The sequence below is a fragment of the Gopherus evgoodei genome, chromosome 1 (genome assembly GCF_007399415.2).
Source record: "Gopherus evgoodei ecotype Sinaloan lineage chromosome 1, rGopEvg1_v1.p, whole genome shotgun sequence".
In the NCBI taxonomy this organism is placed as follows: Eukaryota; Metazoa; Chordata; order Testudines; family Testudinidae; genus Gopherus; species Gopherus evgoodei.
In genome coordinates this window covers 302,950,591-302,973,807 of record NC_044322.1, presented here as the reverse complement: position 1 = coordinate 302,973,807, position 23,217 = coordinate 302,950,591, and the positions used below count along the sequence as shown (strand labels likewise).

Sequence of the window (23,217 nt, the reverse complement as noted above, 5' to 3'; positions counted from 1 at the left end):
TTTATTATAGTATGTTTGTGTGCAATGGGATATACAAACTCCGTAGTGGGCCTGAAGTGGTTAAAGGGCAATCACTGGGCCCAGGTAGTTGTGCCGGGTCTGCAGAGCATGCTCTGGCCGAAGGGGATAAGTTAAAACGAACTCAGAATCCCAGGAAAGGCAGGGAATGCAAACAGGTTGGAGGGACGACAGGCCCTTCTCCTGAAGAGCCACATAGAAGATTGAACTTGGGATGGGATCACAGCCTGGGTGAGGCCCACAAGCAGTGCCTTCTACAACACGCCGCGTCTCCTGTTTTCTAGCAACCAGCAGGTCCTGAAGGGCTCTGTTCGTTTGGACTGTTGGGGACTGCATCCCCATCTGAAGAATAGTGTTACTTCCAACAGGGCCTTAGGTTGGGACCTGGTGGAGTGGAGGGCCAGGGTCACCCTACCATTTCAACTTGAGATTTAGGCTGAAGATGCATCCAGCCTAGGGGCAGGGATAGGATTCTCTACACTCCCCTTTTTGGGGTGAGATTGGAAACCAGGTTTGCTAACCACTACACCATTCTGCCTTTTGAACAAACTGTTACCCACATTCTCCACCAAGCGTATCTTAGAATCCAAAGCCTGATGATAGACCCCTCTGCCCCCAAAAAGGGAAGGGTGGAGGTGTGATGGGTTAGACCACAGAACCCCGCTTGGGAGCTGCCACCCAATGTGCCAAGACTACTACTACCCCTGCCTTCCCTGCCAGTTCGGGACTCCAGCACCCTGTCTTGCTGAGCCAGACGCACCTGTCTGCTCCAACAAAGACCCAGGGTCTGAATTACTTGCCCCAAAGCTGCAGGTTTACCTGAAAGCAGCTAACAGTAGTGTTCCTGTCTCTAACACTCAGTTGCCCAACTCCCAATGAGATCTAAACCCAAATAAATCCATTTTACCCTGTATGAACTCATAAATAGTTCGCCATCTATAACACTGATAGAGAGAGATGCGCAGTTGTTTGCTCCCCCAGGTATTCATACATACCGAGTTAATAAGTAAAAAGTGATTTTATTAAATACAGAAAGTAGGATTTAAGTAGTTCCAAGCAGTGACAGACAGAACAAAGTAAGTCACCAGCAAAATAAAATAAAACACCCAAATCTATGTCTAATCAAACTGAATACAGATAAGATCCTCACCAGTTCCAGAACGCTCCTTTTTGTAGACTAATCTCCTTTTAGCAACTTCAACATTCCTTTCTTCAGGAACTGACCAAATGCTCTGCTAAGGTTATTTAGAAATCAAGCCGGTACACAGCCAACATTCATAACTTTGAATAAAAAAATGATACATGCGTACAAATAGGATTAATACGTGCAGTAGATCATAACCTTTATGGAGATATGTTACATGACATATATGTAGCATAAAACACATTCTGAGCATATTTCCACAAAGCCTTGTGGGAGGTACTGTCACAGAGGGAAAAGACAGGTATAGAAAAGGGGACTAGAGATGGAGTTCCTTGAGAACCAGTTACAGCAAACCAGCAGCAGAGTCAATTCCTCAAGCAGCCCAACAGCAGCAGCACAGCAGCTTGGGCAACAGCAGTAGCTTAGTCAGCAGATGATGATGCTCTACAGCCACCTGGAGGCAACAAGCCTGAAATGAAATGAAAATGGTTTCTGTGGATGACGCAGAGGTGTTCCTCATCATGCCAAGGCCCGACGGCCCATGGAATTCTGGGCCTCACCCTGTGGGTCACCTACTTGACAACCCTGGCCCAGGTGGGACCTCGATGTGGCAGCAGCACAGAACTTGCTAAGGCAGCCATTATAGACCTCCTAAACATCTTACCTGAAACCTACTGTCAGTGGTTCCACCACAAAAAATTGCTACTTGGAGTCTCACCCCGGCCCATTGCCCAGAAGCATTGCTGGCATTGACTCTAGCCCAAAGGATGTATGGTTCAGTTGGCAGAGAAGATAGTCATGGAGCAGTTCACTTGAATCCTTTGCACACAGGGGCATAAATGGGTGGTGAGACACCAACTGGAGCCCTTGGCAAAGGCCCCTGTCTTGGTGGAGAACTACCTTATATCCCTCGGGCCTGAAGCAGAAATGCTAAAAGTCAATCTGGTGTGCCCTTGGTGCCCGCATATTACTGAGGCCCCTATCCTGCTGAGTGTATTCAGGGAGGCTTGAACATCCAACCTCATCAGAGAGGGCTACAAAGGCCACGAGAGGAGCCTGGAAGCCCACCCTCAGCTAACCAGGAGAGATTTGGTTCCAGTGGAGAGGTCTTATCAGAAGGGGTCATTCCAGAATTAATGACAGAACCTCCTCCTTTCAGAAGGGGCTGTTTTGTATGTGAGCAGCCAGGCCATTTCAGATGGGACTGCCTGTTCGTGGACTGTGATTCTGCTGTCCATGATTGCCCATATAACTGGGCTCGGAAAAGGGGCCAAGAGAAAATTAGTCCCTGAACATCTGAATGGAGTAGAAGTACAAGGACCTGATTGGCTAAAGTCTGGCTTTAGCCAGAGTCAGGGAGTGGGTGATGGAAAATCCAGAGGCATGATCTATTTACAGTGTATCTATGGGGACACATGAACCTGTCCAATGATAGAAGTGTGATAGACTATGCAAGACCAGTTTACTCACTTCTTTTGTGTGTAGTTAGAATAGATATTCCATTCACTTTTTTTTTTTTTTTTTTAACACTTAGTGCTAGAAAGTAACAATGCAAAGAATATTTTTGCTCCAGGTCATTTCTAAAATGTTGATACAGATGCCCCTCAACCGAAAGGGTTTAGATGTAGTGACCAGAAAGGGAAAAAAAAGGCCATTTAATTAGTGCTTGACTGAGGTACCTACTTGGGGGAGGGGGGAATTGGGGTCAAGGAAAGTTTTCAACAGAACCTATTAAAGGGAGTTAACAAAACTTTTCTACCTCTTTTCATCTCCGCTTAGCTGGACTCCTATTAGTGTTAGAAAAAACTCTTAAAATAGCTATAACTGAGATTGGAGAGCATCTTTTGTCAGTTTGCTTTGTGTATCTATCCCTTTTAATTCCTATTCTTCCTATATGTAGAAAGTTTGTCCTCCTGTTTGTGATTACTCTTGTTTTATATAACTTGTATTGCTTTGTTAATTTTAAACTTGTCTTGCAACTCTTTCTCTGCTTTTTACAAGTTTAAGTATAGTTAATCAGGAGGAAAGGAATCTAACATGACTACCCTTGAAACACAATAACATCAGAAGGAAACAGTACTCAATCCTGACTACTGTATACAAACAAAATAGGGATATTTGGTAGCAGCAATTTCCTTCTAAAAATAAAATGCCTAAATTCTAAAGATGTTTTTTTTTTCAACATCTGGCAGTGACAAGACTTCACTAATGGTTTGTCTGTGATGCCACTATTTCAAATATTGTGTCCTTCAGCCTCCATTACTCTGAACATGTTCTCCAAGATAAGACATAAAGATTAGGCTGCGATTAATCACACTATTAAACAACAGTGGAATACTGTTTGTTTAAATATTTTTTCATGTTTTCTACGTTTTCAATTATTGATTTAATTACAACACAATACAAAGTGCACAGTGCTCACTATTTATTTTTGATTATAAATATTTGCACTGTAAACATCAAGAAATGATATTTTTCAGTTCATCTAATACAATACCATAGTGCAATCTCTTTATCATGAAAGTTGATCTTACAAATATAGAATTATGTACCAAAAAATTACTGCATTCAAAAACAAAACAATGTTGAACTTTTAGGGCAGTGGTTCCCAAACTTTTCGGCATCATGCCCCCTTTTTAATTTTTGAGAAACCCTCACGTCCCTCACCTCTCCCTTACCATCATCCAACCCCAATCCCCCTGCTATTTGTCTCCTGACCGCCCCCTCCCGGGGTGCCCCCCCCACTCCCTGTCTCCTGACTGCCCTGACCCCTATCCACATCCTTGCCCCGGGACTCCCACGCCTATTCAACCGCCCCTGCTCCCTGTCTTCTGACAACCTCCCCCCGAACCTCCACCCCATCCAACTGCCACCTGTCCCCTGACTACCCCCCTTCTGCCCCTTATCCAACCTCCCCTTCCCCCCGCTCCCTTACCAGGCTGCTCAGAGCAGCAGGACTGGTTTATTGGAAAGCCTGGGGGTGGGCGGGTGCAAGCTGCGCTGCCCACGCGGTGGCGTGGCTGCAGGGGAGGATGGACAAGAGGGAAGGGGCCAGGGGCTAGCCTTCCTGGCTGGGAGCTCAAGGGCCGGGCAACCTCATGCCTCCCAGTTTGGGAACCAATGCTTTAGACCCTACATGTCCATTCAGTCCTACCTCTTGTTCAGCTAATCACTCGGACAAACAAGTTTGTTTACATTTGCAGGAGATGCTGCTGCTGGCTTCCTGTTTTACAATGTCACATGAAAATGAGAACAAGCATTCACACGAACTGTTGTAGCCCATGCCACAAGATTCTTATGTCCCTTCATGCTTCGACCACCATTCCAGAGGACGTGCACCCATGCTGATGGCAGGTTCTACTCCACGGATCGGCAGTGTTTGGCCTCAGGGTAAGCCCCCTGGTGGGCTGGGCCGGTTTCTTTACCTGCCACATCCACAGGTTCGGCCGATCGCAGCTCCCACTGGCCGCAGTTCGCCGCTGCAGGCCAGTGGGAGCTGCGGGAAGACCACGGGGATCTGCGATTGGCCGAACCTGCGGATGCGGCAAGTAAGCAAACTGTCATCAGCATGGAATGGTGGCTGAAGCATGAAGGGGCATACAAATGTTTAGCATATCTGGCATGTAAATACTTTGCAATAGCGGCTACAAAAGTGCCGTGCGGACACCTGTTCTCACTTCCAGGTGACATTGTAAATAAGAAGCAGGCATCATTATCTCTTGTAAATGTAAACTAACTTGTTTTCCTTAGTGATTGGCTGAAAAAGAAGTAGGACTGAGTGGATGAGTAGGTTTTAAAGTTTTACGTTGTTTTGTTTTTGAGGGCCTGCAATACCATAGATTTCCACTGTTTTCACTGGTCACTGGCAAAGTGACTCTATGCTTTCCCCAACTCTGAATTTCCTCCAAAATGTGTTCTGAAATGGCCAGCCCTGCCCTGGTAGAATTAGAGCAGGGTAGGCAACCTATGGCACACATGCCAATGGCGGCACGTGAGCTGATTTTCAGTAGCACTCGCATTGCCTGGGTCCTGGCCTGGGTCTGGGGGGACTCTGCGTTTTAATTTAATTTTAAATGAAGCTTCTTCAACATTTTAAAAACCTTATTTACTTTACATACAATAATAGGTTAGTTATATATATTATAGACTTATAGAAAGAGACCTTCTAAAAACACTCATGTATTACTGACATGCAAAACCTGAGTGAATAAATGAAGACTTGGCACAGCACATTTGAAAGGTTGCTGACCCCTGAATTAGAAGAATGTTTTAAAATTCATTGCTCCTTTAAAGAGTCAGTCAGTATCCAACAGTTTTGTTATTTTACTGGAGTTACCAAACAGTTCAGTTCGAACACAGTACTGGATTGGTTTAGATTTAAAATAAATTAGGTGTTAAGTGAGTACTAGTACAAGGATTAAAGCCAGAAATGGTTACAAGAGAAAAAAGATAAAATGCTGTCTATTATCTAAAACTTAACAAACTAGGCTTGGGTCAAGGTAAAATCCTCACTAGATGTTTCCATCAAGATGGCTGATGGAACTGCTGGGTCAGGACTTACACCTGAAAGTCAAAGGGCTGGTACCTTTTGTAGTCTTAGGTGAAAGATAAAAATATTTAGGATTGTGTATCACTACTTTTACACTGAATCTTTTTAATGGATTCTTCTAAAGAATATCTTCAGATAATAAATCTGTTTCCAATTGTGAGGTAGGCTACATGGACTTTGTTTTGAAGGGAGTGTCCTGCTGCTGCTCTGTTGCCAGAACAGGAGAGCTATGTCCCTATCACTTTGAAAAGTGTGGAGAGGGCAGGAGTGGTGGATCGGGGGAAGGGGTGGCGCAGGGGGCAGAGCCATGGTTCCAGCGCTTGTGGCCCACACCACTTTTAGGGAGCTTCTGCTCCTGCTTCCACTGGGATTGTCTGCTAAAATGCAAATTTAGTTCCTGTCCCTTTATGCAACTAAATGAACATTAGACATGTGATTGTCAGTCCCCTCCCCCTCTGTGATAGTGTTAGGTTTGGCTCCATCCCTTGTTAGCCCGATGTTTATGCAATATGTAAATGCATTCTCATTGTCTTTCAAAGTACTTTGGAAGTTATGCTGAGGTGGGGAAACCACGTTCTGTTGTCTAAGGTGGGATAACTCCTGCTTGGCTGGCAAAGATATTTTAAGAATTTTAATTTCAGTTTACATCAAGCTCTTTGCAACAGTTGCTTATACCTACATTATATGATTATATTAATAACCAGTGAGTAATGAGCTTTTCATTGATACCTTGCATGACACTTGTCAGATACATTTCATGGCATTAAAGGATTGGGGTAAAGTAGAACTGGTTAAGCCATCTGAAATTCGTTAACTGTTATCAGGGCGCCACTCGCCTTTTGCACTTGAGCTGTTCTTAATGTCACAATATGCAACGGTGATAATCTAACAGTAGTAATGTATGGTGTCATCTCTGAACAGCCAGTATCTTGGTGAGAGACACTCAGACTTTTATCATGGACAAATAAATTTGCTTACATTATGGTAGTTTGGTAGGAGGAAGTAATTGTTTAGCAGATCATTTTAGCAGCTCAAGATTTCATACATGGAAATGGAGGCTCTGCTCTCAAGTGTTCACTTTTCAGAAATAGATGGGACATGCACAGGAAAATTTGTCTAATTCAGTGTATTCTGGGCCCAAAGACAGAATTTTCAGATTCTTGGGATAAGTTTAAATTATAGTTCCACAGCTCTGCAAAACTGTTCTGAAAATTTGCCTGCCATTTACCATGACAGATTTTTTTTTTTTAGATCTTTAAGTGCTTACTGTAGGTGAGGAATTTAGCAGTGCTATAATATTGTCTGCCTAGCCAATAATGGTAATCTTAGTTTGTGTCTGCTATACCACATCCTGCAATCTGGTGCAAATTGCCATAAAAGAGCCAGTTCTCTTTCTGTTGCCTTCTAAGGCCATGGCTACACTAGAGAGTTGCAACGCTGGTGAGGGGGTTACAGCGCTGCAACTTAGGATGTGGCCACACTTGCAAAGCACGGCCAGCGCTGCAACTCCCTGGTTGCAGCGCTGGCTGTACACCTGGTCGAGCCTCGGGTGTAGGGATTCCAGTGCTGGTGATCCAGCGCTGGTCAGCAAGTGTGGACGCCCACCAGCGCTTTTATTGACCTCCGGGGTATAAGGAGGTATCCCAGAATTCCTGTCCACAACAAACCGGAAGAAAGGGAGAGCTCGGAGTTCCGCCAAACTGCTTATTTAAAAAACAAACACAGCTCCTGTTTGCTGAGGGAGCGGAGGCAGGCAGGGGAATTACTTTGGAATGTTCACAGCTGTTTGCTTGAAGAGAGAAACAGCACTCTCACACGGCAGAGGGGGAGGGGGAAGTCCGTGTTGAGCAGTTGCTTATCTGGTCTGAGGGGTATTTAGCAGTACATAATTTGCATTTAGTGAATGAGAGAGGAGTGGGGGAAGGGAGTTAGAACTTTTAAAATGATTGAAGGTAGGCATTGTGTGTCTTCCAGTCCTTAGAACTTGCAAGGCAGGGAGCTGAGAACAGTGTCAACTCCAAAAATCCATTTTCTGTCTGTCTCCTCCACGCTCCCTGTCACATTCCACCCAACCCCCCTCTTTTGAAAAGCACGTTGCAGCCACTTGAATGCTGGGATAGCTGCCCACAATGCACCACTCCCAACAGCGCTGCAAATGCTGCAAATGTGGCCACACTGCAGCGCTGGTAGCTGTCAGTGTGGCCACACTGCAGCGCTGGCCCTACACAGCTGTACGAAGACAGCTGTAACTCCCAGCGCTGCAAAACTGTAAGTGTAGACATGGCCTAATTCAAGGATAGGTTACCTTATCTAAACCCAGTAATTCTAGTGCCAGGCTGGTGATAAGGGTGTTTCTGGTAAGAAAACATCTTAGGGTATGGCGACACTTACAGCTGTGCAGCGCTGGGAGTTACAGCTGTCTTCGTACAGCTGTGTAGGGAAAGCGCTGCAGTGTGGCTGCATTTGCAGCACTGTTGGGAGTGGGGCATTGTGGGCAGCTATCCCACAGGGCACCTCATCCCATTTTGGCGCCATGGGTTGTGGGAAGGGGACGGAAGGGTGCAGGTCATTCCGCTTCCTGTCCCAACGCCCCGTGGTGCATCGCTTCAGATCCCAGCCGTCACTGTTTTTCCGTCCATGTTTGACGTGAGTCTCTGAACGGTTTCTGTGCAGCACGATTTCTGTGGGAAATGGAGCCCGAGCTGCTGAGGACTTCGCTGGTGAGTGTCGCCAGCACATCACGTTTGGCAGTGGAGCTATTCCTTTAGCTCCAAAGTGACAGTGAGGAGTCAGAGGTGATATCGAGTTGCCTGACGCATATGACACTAAATTGCTTGTGGCATTAACAGAAATGCTCAGCACCGTGGAATGCCGCTTTTGGGCTCAGGAAACAAGCACTGAGTGGTGGGAGCACATCGTCGTGGAAGTCTGGGATGACGAGCAGTGGCTGCAGAACTTTCGGATGAGAAAAGCCACTTTCATGGGACTGTGTGAGGAGCTCGCCCCCACCCTGCAGCGCAAGGACACGAGATTGAGAGCTGCCCTGCCAGTGGAGAAGCGGGTGGCTATTGCAATCTGGAAGCTGGCAACTCCAGACAGCTACTGATCGGTCAGGAACCAGTTTGGAGTGGGAAAGTCGACCGTTGGAATCGTGTTGATGCAAGTTTGCAGGGCCATTAATTGCATCCTGCTAAGAAGAACTGTGACACTGGGGAACATGCAGGATATTGTGGATGGCTTTGCACAAATGGGTTTCCCTAACTGTGGAGGGGTGATAGTTGGGACGCATATTCCTATTCTGGCACCACCCCACCTAGCATCTGAAGGAGTAATTCTCTATGGTTCTCCAGGCGCTTGTGGATCACTGTGGGCATTTCATTGACATTAACACAGGCTGGCCTGGAAAGATGGGTGCATGATGCACCCATCTTTCGGAACAGTGGCCTGTTCAGGAAACTGCAGGCCGGGACTTTTTTCCCCAGACCGGAAGATCACAGTAGGGGACGTCGAAATGCCCATTGTGATCCTTGGAGCCCCCGCTTACCCGTTAATGCCTTGGCTCATGAAACCGTATACAGGGAAGCTTGACAGGAGCAAGGACCGGTTCAACTACAGGCCGAGCCGGTGCAGAATGAGTGTGGAGTGTGCTTTTGGCCGTTTAAAAGGGCGCTGGAGATCTCTGTATGGGAAGCTAGACTTGGGGGAAAGCAGCATCCCTGCAGTTATATCCGCGTGCTGTACCCTCCATAATATTTGTGAAGGGAAGGGTGAAACATTCAGTCAGGAATGGACCTCCGAGGTTCAACACTTGGAGGCTGAATTTGCACAGCCAGAGAGTAGGGCTACTAGAGAGGGCCAGCACAGGGTTACAAGGATTAGGGATGCCTTGAGGGAGGAATTTGAGGCTGAAAGCCAACAGTAATATTTGGTGCCTTGCACGGGAGTGAAGTGCAGTGGTTACAATGATTTGCATTGCCTGTGTTTTTTCCTGGGCTATAGTATCTTTCACTTTCTGCAATAATAAAAACTGTTTTCAAAGCCAAGAATTCATTTATTGAAAAGAAAATAACTTTATTGACAGACACACAACATTTTGGAAACCTAAAAGGGCAGGGGGGTGGGGTGGTGAACTGTACAGTTAGAGGTTTGACTGTGTCCTGTCTGGAGTGCTGTGCAATGACTGCTGCACTTCAGGATGAAAATGCTGCATGGTGATGGGGGTTGAGTGCAGAGGGTAAGGGTCGTAGTTCTCAGGGCTGGTAGGTGAACGTACAGGTGTTGGAGGCAGCTGGTGATGGCAAGAACCTGGATGCTGGAGAAAGGGGTTTTGAGCTGACATTGGGGCACAAGGGAAAGAGCTTTGGGACTGGGGGCGGGGGCAGCACTGTAGTGCTCTGCCTGCATGGCTACGAGTGACTGGATACAGTCCGTTTGGCACGCCCGGATGCTTATCAGCTGCTTCGTGCTTTTCTTTTTAGCCACTGCCTTTCTCCTGCTTTCTCTTTCCCTCCAGTCCTGCATTTTTTCCCTCCAGTCCTGCAGTTTTTTACTCTCTCTGGCAGACTAATTCATAACTGCTTTCACCATGTCTTCTTTGCTTTTTCGCGGCTTCTTCCTCAGGTTTTGTAGCCTCTGAGCAGTCGCTGATAAGGCCAGTCGAGTATTCAAGGACACTGTTAGACAAAAATTGAAACATTTAACAGAGGCAGCATTGTGTATAATCACAGTGAAGGAGTTTACAGTCTCACTTTAGCATACTTTCCACATTCCAAACAGAGCACACAGAACCCACAGCAGCGAAGAAATGGTGAGTGAGGGGGAATGATTGCAGGAGTTAATTAATCCTGGAAGATATCTCGCTGCTGCGGGTCACCTGGGAAGGGGGAATGAATCTCGCTGCTGTAGGTCACCTGGGAAGGGGGAGTGATTTAGTCAGGGCACTGCAGGGGGTTCTGTTCGTTGGGGAAAGCAAAATGCTGCAGGGGGCACCAACACTGAACAGTCTCCCAACATTTTCCACAGGACTTAATCCTGGAAGATATTTCGCTGCTGCGGGTCATCTGGGAAGAGCGGGAGGGTCTTCTACAGCAATGTGGATTCCACCCTGGCCCCTATGCAGCTTGCCTGTGTGCAGCAATGGTCCCCCCCACTCTTCGCGGCACAGTGGCGCGGACACATTAGCCTGACTGGGACAAGGACCACAGTGGCTCTCCCTATAAACTTGCGCAAGCGCATTGCCCACGCTCTGGCAGAAACTTTTGAAGAGATTACTGAGGCCTATTACTGCGACGTGATAGACCATATCAATGGGCTATTCCACATCTAGGCATGCATGCATGCAGCCATAACCCCCCCTCCTCTCCCGAAACATTTCCATCCTGAAAATAAAATCTGCTTACCGGGAACCTGCTCCTCTGCTTCTCCTTCACCAACAAGTTCCAGCTGCTGCGACTGGCTACCTTCCTCCTGGCTTGAGAAGAGCTCCTGGCTGCATGCCTCCTGGGACTCCGGGGTGTCTCCCCCCACCGCAGTACCCTCACTCTCGGTTTCCTCCCCCACCTGCTCTGAAGTGTCCATCGTGGTCGTCGGATTGGCAGTGGGGTCTCCCCCAAGTGTCGGGTCCAGCTCCTTGTAAAAACGGCAGGTCGTGGGGGCAGCACCAGAGCGGCGGTTTCCCTCACGGGCTTTGCAAATAGGCACTCCGCAGCTCCTTTACTTTAACCCTGTACTGCACCGCGTCCCGGTCATGGCCCCTTTCCAGCATGGCCCTTGATCTGCCCATAGGTATCGTAATTCCTACAGCTGGAGCGCAGCTGTAACTGCACAGTTTCCTCCTCCCAAACACTGATGAGGTCCATCAACTTGCCATTGCTCCATGCTGGGGCTCGTTTGGCACATGGAGGCATAGTCACCTGGAAAGATTCACTGATTGATTTCACTCTACACCTGGCTGAGCAAACAGGAAGGGGATTTTTAAAATTCCTGGGGCATTTGAAGGGCAGGTCACCTGAGGCCAGGGCAGTAGAGTGCAAACTGATGAGCAGAGTGGCTGAACAGGCATTCTGGGATACCTCCGAATACCTCGGAGGCCAATTACAGTGCTTTTGGTGGCCACACTTGCGGAGCAGCGCTGCATCACCAGCACTGCAATCCTTATACCCGAGGCAGAGCAGGATTACAACCAGCGCTGCAGCCAAGGAGATGCAGCGCTGTATGTGCCTTGCAAGTGTGGACGGTGAGTAAGTTGCAGCACTGTAAACCCACCACTAGCGTTGCAGCTCTCCAATGTAGCCAAGCCCTAACTTTATTTGAGCATCAACAGTGTTCTTACTACTGTGCAGAGAGGAAGAAAATGTACCCTGTGGAGCACTCATTCAATATATTCTTTCAGATAATTTTGTTGTGTTCATGTGTCTGAAGATCTTGGGTGGAAAAGCCAAATCAGAGAGGAGTTTTTCATTTCGTCTGAATGTGGAAGGTCCTGTAATGTGTGTTCCATAATTGAGGTTCATCACCTAAAAAGTTATGACTTCCGTTTTCATGTTCATAAACATCTGCAATTTGCCTACAGTTTGATCTTTTTATTAGGCACTTATATTTTTATGATTATTTTAGGCTTTAAATATATATCCCATAAGTTTAAAAACACACACAAAAATTGCTTATAGATATTCATTAAATCTCCCTCTATCCCTTAGCCCATATTCCTCTTCAGTAGATTGATATATATATATATTTTTTTTAAATGGGCTTTTTAGTATGCTTGTTTGGTTAACGTTTCTGAGTTGATACTGACTTGGGGTATTGGTTCCAAAATTGAGAATCCCTCAGAGAATTCCTTGTCTTCAGCTACTTCCTTTATATCCAGGGGGCTCCAGGCCAGGTGCCTCTGCTGATCTCCTCTCCACAGGGAGTGAAGCAGTCTCTCTTAGGCCCTAAACCTTTTAGGGACTTCTAGTGAAATGCAATTCATGTTTTCAGCCTATTCCTCCTTTAATGTATTCAAATTCTCTGATGTAAGGATTCTTGACATTCTTGTTGTGCTGTATTCCTCTGATAACAGCTGTCTAGACTAGTCTCTTTTTTACAAGCCTGTTCTTCCCCTTTCCCCCCCGCCTCCACTTAAATCTCATCTTCCTCCTTTACATTAATTGCCATTGGGTAAAATTTTCAAAAGTGCTTAAGTTACTTTTTTGAAAACGTTACCAGTGGTCTGCTGGCTGGCCCTGCCTCCCAGTTCCTTCTTAGATTCCCAGCCAAGGCTTACTAGATACCTACTAGTTAGAGAAATGAACTAAAGTGTGGTGACTCCAGTAGAGTTTCAGGGCAGTGACCATGCCATCCTAAATAGAATTTCCTATGAGAATGTTGTCCCTGGATCTGCTCAGAGACTTTTCATTTATTTGGCTGAATATTTGATATATCTGTAGGCCCCATCTCCTGGCTGCTAAGAAGGAGAGAGGTTTTCCTCCTTCCCTCCTCTTCCCAGAACCTGTTGGCTAATACTTAGTGTATTGGGATAAACTCTGCTACTTCATCCTTTTCCCCAGCCTGTGTCTCAGGGAGTTCCTCACACACACGTAAACTCCTGTATCTCTGTCTGCTTCAGGTGATTGATTTCCCCAGTAGCAGAATAAAATTGATATGATTCTGATCAGTTTCACTAGTACCCATAGGGTTTCAAACAGTGAAACTCTTATAGACTAACAGAGGTTTTGGAGCATGAGCTTTCGTGGGTGAATACCCACTTCGTCAGATGCATGTAGTGGAAATTTCCAGGGGCAGGTATATATATGCAGGCAAGCTAGAGATAATGAGGTAGTTCAATCAGGGAGGATGAGGCCCTGTTCTAGCAGTTGTTGAGGTGTGAAAACCAAGGGAGGAGAAACTGGTTTTGTAATTGGAAAGCAATTCAGAGTCTTTGTTTAATCCTGAGCTGATGGTGTCAAATTTGCAGATGAACTGAAGCTCAGCAGTTTCTCTTTGAAGTCTGGTCCTGAAGATTTTTTGCTGCAGGATGGCCACCTTAAGGTCTGCTATAGTGTGGCCAGGGAGGTTGAAGTGTTCTCCTACAGGTTTTTGTATATTGCCATTCGTAATATCTGATTTGTCTCCATTTATCCTTTTCCGTAGAGACTGTCCAGTTTGGCCGATGTACATAGCAGAGGGGCATTGCTGGCATATGATGGCGTATATTACATTGGTGGACGTGCAGGTGAATGAACCGGTGATGGTGTGGCTGATCTGGTTAGGTCCTGTGATGGTGTCGCTGGTGTAGATATGTGGGCAGAGTTGGCATCGAGGTTTGTTGCATGGATTGGTTCCTGAGCTAGAGTTCCTATGGTGCAGTGTGCAGTTAGTGGTGAGAATGTGTTTCAGGTTGGCAGGTTGCCTGTGGGCGAAGACTGGCCTGCCACTTAAGGCCTGTGAAAGTGTGGGATCATTGTCCAGGATGGGTTGTAGATCCCTGATGATGCGTTGGAGAGGTTTTAGCTGGGGACTGTATGTGATGGCCAGTGGAGTCCTGTTGGTTTCTTTCTTGGGTTTGTCTTGCAGTAGGAGGCTTCTGGGTACACGTTTGGCTCTGTTGATCTGTTTCCTTATTTCCTCATGCGGGTATTGTAGTTTTGAGAATGCTTGGTGGAGATTTTGTAGGCGTTGGTCTCTGTCTGAGGGGTTAGAGCAGATGCGGTTGTACCTCAGTGCTTGGCTGTAGACAATGGATCGTGTGATGTGCCTGGGATGGAAGCTGGAGGCATGAAGGTAGGCATAGCAGTCGTTAGGTTTTCGGTATAGGGTGGTGGTAATGTGACCATCACTTATTTGCACCGTGGTGTCTAGGAAGTGGACCTCCCGTGTAGATTGGTCCAGGCTGAGGTTGATGGTGGGGTGGAAGCTGTTGAAATCGTAGTGGAATTTTTCCATAGACTCCTTCCCATGAGTCCAGATGATGAAGATGTCATCAATATAGCGTAGGTAGAGAAGGGGCGTGAGTGGACGAGAGCTGAGGAAGCGTTGTTCCGTGTCGGCCATAAAAATATTGGCATATTGTGGGGCCATGCGGGTGCCCATAGCTGTGCCACTGATCTGGAGATATATATTGTCATCAAATTTGAAATAGTTGTGTGTGAGGATAAAGGCACAGAGCTCAGCAGCCAGTTGTGCTGTAGCATCATCACGGATACTGTTCCTGACAGCTTGTATTCCATCTTTGTGTGGGATGTTTGTGTAGAGAGCCTCTACATCCATGGTGGTTAGGATGGTGTTTTCTGGAAGGTCACCAATGCATTGTAGTTTCCGCAGGAAACTGCACAGGCCTTGGGTGGCAGGCCAGTCCTCGCCCACAGGCAACCTGCCAACCTGAAACATATTCTCACCAGTAACTGCACACCGCTCCATGGGAACTCTCTAGCTCAGGAACCAATCCATGCAACAAACCTCGATGCCAACTCTGCCCACATATCTACACCAGCGACACCATCGTAGGACCTAACCAGATCAGCCACACCATCACCGGTTCATTCACCTGCACGTCCACCAATGTAATATATGCCAGCAATGCCCCTCTGCTATGTACATCTGCCAAACTGGACAGTCGCTACGGAAAAGGATAAACGGAGACAAATCAGATATTACGAATGGCAATATACAAAAACCTGTAGGAAAATACTTCAATCTCCCTGGCCACACTATAGCAGACCTTAAGGTGGCCATCCTGCAGCAAAAAATCTTCAGGACCAGACTTCAAAGAGAAACTGCTGAGCTTCAGTTCATCTGCAAATTTGACACCATCAGCTCAGGATTAAACAAAGACTGTGAATGGCTTGCCAATTACAGAACCAGTTTCTCCTCCCTTGGTTTTCACACCTCAACTGCTAGAACAGGGCCTCATCCTTACTGATTGAACTATCTCATTATCTCTAGCTTGCCTGCATATGTATACCTGCCCCTGGAAATTTCCACTACATGCATCGTGTATTCACCCATGAAAGCTCATGCTCCAAAACGTCTGTTAGTCTATAAGGTGCCATAGGACTCTTTGCTGCTTTTACGGATCCAGATTAACATGGCTACCCCTCTGATAAGTGAAACTCTTGATACCTTACTCTGCTGCAGTTGGGTATATAGCTGTCATAATCAGAGACATTAGGTCTGTCAGCTGATTTAGGAAGATGATGCAGCAATTTCCATTGCATTCACACCCTGTAAAGTTATCTGCATAACTGTAAGATTAGAAAAATAATTAAGATAGAAGCTTGTAATTCTGCACAAACTGATTATTAAGCATCAACCATAAGCTTAGTGTGGGGAAAGACTGGTGGACAGTCCCTGCCCCAATGGATAGCCCTAGAGAAGAGGGGTCAAATTACTTGAGAGGAGAGGCCAGATACTATGTTTATAATCCAGGGCTCAGGATATAAATTAAGGACTTTTTTCAATCCACAGCAGATCCCTACTGATCTTTCTGGAAGGTTTGTACAGAGATTAAGGGGAAGGATACAAGATACAGAAGTATTAAATATTTCTATTCTGTATCTGGAGAGAAACAGTATGATAAGGAAATAATTTCTATTCCATTAGTAACTAGAAGGATGCTAAGCAGTAATTATAAGGTTAAATTTATTAAAGTAATCAGGACCAGATAACTTGCATTCTAGAATCTTTAATAATAATAATAATAATAATAATAATAAAAAAAAGCAAAGCCAAGGAGCTCTTTGAACCACTAATATTGATTTTTAACAGTTATTGGAACACTGGGACAAAGCTAATGTTGTTCAATTGTTTTAAAAACCGTAAACTGAATGACATGGCTGACTATAGGTCGATTATCCTGATGTAGATCCTGTGCAAAATCATGAAAAGGCTGATTTGGGTTGTAATCAGTAAAGAATTAAAGGGATGGTAGTGTAACGAACGCCAATCAACAAGGTTATATGGAAAATTGGTCTTGTCAGCCGAACTTCAGATCACTTTTTATGAGAGTACGAGTTTGGTTGATTAAATTGACTGTGTTGACATAATGCTTAAACTTCGGTAAGGTGTTTGACTTGTCATGCATGGCATGCTGATAAAAATGTAGCCCTCTATAACAGGGCTCCCACTGGCTATGGTTCTCAGTCCCAGGCCAATGGGGGCTGTGGGAAGCGGTGGCTAGCACATCCCTCGGCCCGCGCCACTTCCTGCAGCCCCCATTGGCCTGGAATGGCGAACCGCGGGCAGGGCAGTGGGAGTCGCGATCAGCTGAACCTGTGGACACGGCAGGTAAACAAACCGGCCCAACCTGCAAGGGTGCTTACCTTGGTAAGCCACGTGCCAAAAACTGCTGACCCCTGCTCTATAGTATCTGTGTAGTCCATATTACATTAATTAAAACCTGGTTACTGGTTAACTACTAGATTGTGAAAAGTAATTGTAAAAGAAGAATCATTATCCACTAAGGTGTTGCTAATGGCATATTGCAGTCTGTACTTGACCTGATGGTATTCAGTATCCTTGTGGATGATCTGAAAGAAAATATAAAAATCATTGCTGGTAAACTTGCAGAGGACACATTAGAGGAGTGGTAAACATGAGGGGGAAAGAATTGCTTGTTAAATTGGGCATTTTAATATAGCCAAATGCAAGGTCATACATCTAGGAATTAAGATGGGTCACATTTACATCATTGTGTGTAATCTGGAATACAGTGACATAGAGATTTGGAGGCAATGAAATTACCTTAATTTAAATTCATCCATTTTGATCATTGCATGCTTTGGAACAATTGACAGTTTTTGTGCAAGAGGGGCTTAAAAAACATGGGAATATTGCAGACTGGAGTATGGAGAATCTTGCATTTTTTTTCACAGGCTCCTGCCAGTGCTGAAATTTCTATTTTACAAACAGCCAAAGTAGGTGGATTTTACTAAGGGGAAATACTTAGTCAAGACCTCATGTCCCATCTAGCAAATAGGGCCTAAATTATGGGAAGTGCATAAAATTATGTAGCACTTGTCCTTTTCCCCCCTCATTGACCCAAACCCTAGTTAAATCACTAAATTATTCTGTGGTTGTGTTTACTTTAATATTAAGTTAAGTTTTATACTTTGATGCATTCTCTCTTTTTTTTTTTTTTTTTTTTGTTCATCCATCCTTCCTCTCTTGGGCAGGAGCAGCAGTCACTTTAAGTTTCAGTCATAAGGGGTTTGAATTTCTTGTTCCTTGGTCCAGAAACCCTTGAGTGGAGCTAGATGCCCCACTATACTCTCAATTTAATTTGTCACAACATCAGACAATGACAGAGAACATTAACACTCTGTTTTTACCAAAATGATCAGTAGTAAAATAGCTAACTTTCACATTTGAAATTACCATTGGACTTCAAGTATGAATGAGGGCAGTTCACAAATTCCAGAAAAGGTTCAAGGTGTCTGCCGATCTAAGTGGAAAGGGTTCCATCAATTAATGTTTGGCTAATGTTTCTGAAGTTCTTTGCAAACGGAAGGTCTAGAGATTTCATTTTCTTTTAAAGGAATATTTAGATTTTGAAGCAAAGTGATGTTGCATTTTAAAAAAGCACAAATGTTGCAGTTTACACGCCTGAGTAATCCTGTTTTATACTTTGGACTCTTTAAAGATTTCAAGTGATGGGGAATCCTCCACATCCTTTGAATGTTCCATATTAAAAAATTGCACTTTATTTCCAGTTATAATTTGTCTAAAATCAGTTTCTTCTGGCTCCAAAGTCATTCACTGTAGCCAGGGAAAACAGATTAACTGTAGTTTAAATGAACTGTGGAAATTTATTCTGTCAAAAATAGGTTACTTGCTATTGTAAGCAGACCTGTATTTCCCTATTCATTTGAGAATCACTCAGAGTAGTCTCTCTCAAAGAAAGAAGTGCTTTTGAGGGGTATGATGTTGTCATGCAGGAGTTTTCATTGAATAAAAATGTGTTGAAATAAGTTTGCATTGATTACATTGTATGCTATGAAAATGTCTAGCTCCTAAAAATTCCGTTATTTAAATGTAATAGTTGAATTACTTTTGAAGTTTTTTTGGGGTTTGCTAATCTACTCTTTGTTTATATTCATGTTGAGGTGGTTGTTGACAACTATTTAAATAGCTGTATGGCTAATTATAGCTCCTAAATACTGGGATAACGCAGAATTTGCATTAGTCCAATAAACTGCTGCTGTAGCTGTCTGATTCTCATTTAGCATAAATTTATAGATACATGATTTTTTCCCTAAAAATATCTATGTAATTACCTTTATACACTATAAATTTTTATGTGCTAAGAGACTATAATGATATATTTTATTACCATGTACAAGCCAAACAATGAGTGAACTAATGACATTCTTTTTTTTACCCTTAATAGTTAAAAATCCCTTCAGTGAGCAGCTTGAAGAAATAAAAGTAAGTAAATATGATTACAATACATTGTGATTTATGTTGTTAGATATTTGTATGAAGTCAGTGCAAACATCAAGAACTGTTAAGGTGCATGAAATTTTGGAATGTATGTCATGCTTCTAGCAGAGGTCACTGTGTCATACAGGACAATGAGAAAATTAAGTAAGCTACTGTTATGTTGAAAATGGCTACTGCAAGACCTAGGAACTTTAACCATGATTAGCTTAAAAATGCTAGTAATATTACACCTAAAACAAATACAATTGAAATAATGTAAAAAATTAATTTACTCTTCCCTATACTGTCTTAATTTTTAAAAATCTTGAGCAGTAAAACTTGATTTATATATCTCAACCTTGTCTTACAGTCAGATTGCTTTAACATAGAAAAATCCTGCAGTGTTTGCATTTGTAAAATCCTGGAAAGAATTGGATTAGTCTTCAGGTTTTTAAGCTTAATTCTACAAAACCCAAAACTGACTTGAATAGTGTTTTAAAGTTAGAAAAAAATAACCTATATGAAATATCAGGAGAATGAATGGCTCCTACTTCTGAAGAAACTCCTTGATCTTGGTTCATGAGGTGGATTTCACCAAAGAGAATTTGTCATAGAATCATAGAATATCAGGGTTAGAAGGGACCTCAGGAGGTCATCTAGTCCAACCCCCTGCTCAAAGCAGGACCAATCCCCAACTAAATAATCTCAGCCAGGGCTTTGTCAAGCCTGACCTTAAAGACTCCTAAGGAAGGAGATTCCAGCGCCTCCCTAGGTAACCCATTCCAGTGCTTCACCAACCTCCTGGTGAAAAAGTTTTTCCTAATATTCAACCTAAACCTCCCCCACTGCAACTTGAGACCATTACTCCTTGTTCTGTCATCTGCTACCACTGAGAACGGTCCAGATCGATCCTCTTTGGAACCCCTTTCAGGTAGCTGAAAGCAGCTATCAGATCCCCCCATATTCTTCTCTTCTGCAGACTAAACAATCCCGGTTCCCTCAGCCTCTCCTCGTAAGTCATGTGGTCCAGCCCCTTAATCATTTTTGTTGCCCTCCGCTGGACTCTTTCCAATTTTTCTTCTTGTAATGTGGGGCCCCAAACTGGACACAGTATTCTAGATGATGCCTCACCAATGTTGAATAGAGGGGAATGATCACATCCCTCGCTCTGGCAGTGCCCCTACTTATACAGCCCAAAATGCCATTAGCCTTCTTGGCAACAAGGGCACACTGTCATATCCAGCTTCTTGTCCACTGTAACCCCTAGGTCCCGTTCTGCAGAACTGCTGCCTAGCTACTTGGTCCCTAGTCTGTAGCAGTGCATGGGAGTCTTCTGTTCTAAGTGCACTTGTCCTTGTTGGACCTCATCAGATTTCTTTTGGCCCAATCCTCTAATTTGTCTAGGTCGCTCTGTATCCTATCTCTACCCTCCAGCGTATCTACCACTCCTCCCAGTTTAGTGTCATCTGCAAACTTGCTGAGGGTGCAGTCCACGCCATCCTCCAGATCATTAATGAAGATATTGAACAAAACTGGCCCCAGGACCGACCCATGGGGCACTCCGCTTGATACTGACTGCCAACTAGACATGGAGCCATTGATCACTATCCGTTGAGCCCGACGATCTAGCCAGCTCTCTACCCACCTTATAGTCCATTCGTCCAGCCCATACTACTTTAACTTACCAGCAAGAATACTATGGGAGACCGTATCAAAAGTTTTGCTAAAGTCATGGAATAACACATCTACCATTTTCACCTCATCCACAGACCCAGTTATCTCGTCATAGAAGGCAATTAGGTTAGTCAAGCATGACATGCCCTTGGTGATTGTTTCTGATCACTTTTCTCTCCTCTAAGTGCTTCAGAATTGATTCCTTGAGGACTTGCTCCATGATTTTTCCAGGGACTGAGGCTGACTAGCCTGTAGTTCTCCGGGCCCTCCTCCTTCCCTTTTTAAAGATGGGCACTACATTAGTCTTTTTCCAGTCATCCAGGACCTCCCCGGATCACCATGAGTTTTCAAAGATAATGGCCAATGGCTCTGCAGTCACATCTGCCAAATCCTTTAGCACCCTCGGATGTAGCGCATCCAGCCCCATGGACTTGTGCTCGTCCAGCTTTTCTAAACAGTCCCGAACCACTTCTTTCTCCATAGAAGGCTGTTCACCTCTTCCCCATGCTGTGCTGTCCAGTGCAGTAGTCTGGGAGCTGATCTTGTTAGTGAAGGCGGGGGCAAAAAAAAGCATTGAGTACATTAGCTTTTTCCACTTCCTCTGTCACTAGGTTGCCTCCCTCATTCAGTAAGGGGCCCAAATTTTCCTTTAATTTTTTCTTGTTGCTAACATACCTGAAGAAACCCTTCTTGTTACTCTTAACATCTTTTATTAGCTGCAACTCCAAATGTGATTTGGCCTTCCTGATTTCACTCCTGCATGCCTGAGCAATATTTTATACTCCTCCCTGGTCTTTTGTCCAGTCTTCCACTTCTTGTAAGCTGCTTTTTTGTGTTTAAGATCAACAAGGATTTCACTGTTAAGCCAAGCTGGTCGCCTGCCATATTTACTATTCTTTCTACACATCAGGATGGTTTGTTCCTGCAACCTCAAGAAGAATTCTTTAAATACAGCCGGCTCTCCTGGACTCTTTCCTCCCTCATGTTGTTCTCCCAGGGGATCCTACCTATCAGTTCCCTGAGGGAGTCAGTCTGCTTTTCTGAAGTCCAGGGTCCGTATTCTGCTGCTCTCCTTTCTTCATTGTGTCCTCTGTTCCACTTTGGTTCTCTTCCATCATGATACTGACTTCTTCAGCTAGAGAATTGGGGCAACAATTTCTGTGGTGGACCCACTCAGGTGTCTGTATGTTGTAACATGAAGTTGGCAACCAGGTCTCTGACAGAATCTTCTTGGAAATACGGGCCTCATATTGCAGGATATTGTCTTTCAACTCAGAATGTCTTCTTATAAGGAGTCCAGTAGAAAGGCCCATAAGCACTGGAGGAAGAGAGATGATTCTTTTGACATTATAGTCTCTTGGGCACCAGATTTGACAGGCAACCCAGGAATCTGTTTTCAGTTTGTCATCCTGTCCCTTAGGCTTTCCCCTTTCCTTCTGGAAATCTTGTCAGTTTCCTTCTAATGTGGAGTAGAATTGCTGTGGATTGTTCATTAACCAGAAGCGTTAGGCTCTCCAGTTCCCCTCCATACTGCCTTCTAATCCACATGATTTGTCAATTGATTGTTATCGTGAGACATTAAGTTGATTCATGAAAACAATTCTCACAAGTACCTTGAGCATGAGATCATCTACAAAGCTATGGATGTCTTCTTTTCCCCATAGAAACAAAAGAATTGAACAGTGTGTTCTAAGCTTGCCAAACTTCATTAGCAAGTTGATCTTTGTTTTGTGTTCACTATTTTCCATCTGAGAAATGAAATAAAAAAGCTTGGTTTTCCATAAAATATTCTCTAGGAAGTTGACAATCTCCATCACCAGGTGGCTGAGAGAGAACTTTTTGAAATCTGGTATTTGATCCTGTGTGGTTCTTGAATCATTACATGTTTTCTAGCTGTCAGATCCCAGTTACGTCTGAATGTCTAGTGCATTATTATGTTGCCAGCATGGCCCGTGAATGCTGAATTGTTCAGATGTTTAGTCAATGAAGAGAAGTATTTTAACTTTCTAGTATCAGTTGTCTTGAATAGTTCCACTTTCTCGTCATAAACACAGTTTGATAACAATCATTCCTTGACCCTTGAAGTTTTACATTTAGTTTGTGGTTGTTAAATAAAACCAACAAGTTATTCAACCCTTGCAGATTATGTAAAACTAATCAGTCTTCTCTTTTCTGAACTAAATGTGATTTTTAGTTTAGACATCTGATGCTGCTGTCTGTAGGAATCTTGCACTGCAACTATATTTAAGAGCTCCAGTAACAATGAAATTCTCAACTTTTCTGTTCATACCTTCGTTACTTCAAGCATTGATAAACTTTCTTTGGTACAGAGTGCTTCTTAATGCATGCTGCAGTGAAAATGGATTTCTTTAACAAGATACTGAACAAAATCTCCATTACAACTGACAATGCTAGGCCTTCCATATCTTATTTG

At 44.3% G+C, this 23,217-nt stretch overlaps 1 protein-coding gene across 1 annotated transcript in view; it reads left to right on the top strand.

Annotated features, from left to right (window-relative positions):
* The window catches only part of LEMD3 (LEM domain containing 3), a 75,656-nt gene that overhangs the window by 27,586 nt on the left and 24,853 nt on the right, over positions 1-23,217 (top strand). Inside the window, exon 2 of the mRNA XM_030548810.1 lies at positions 19,078-19,115. Coding sequence (XP_030404670.1) covers positions 19,078-19,115 — 38 coding nt within the window. The remainder of the gene's footprint in view (positions 1-19,077; positions 19,116-23,217) is intronic.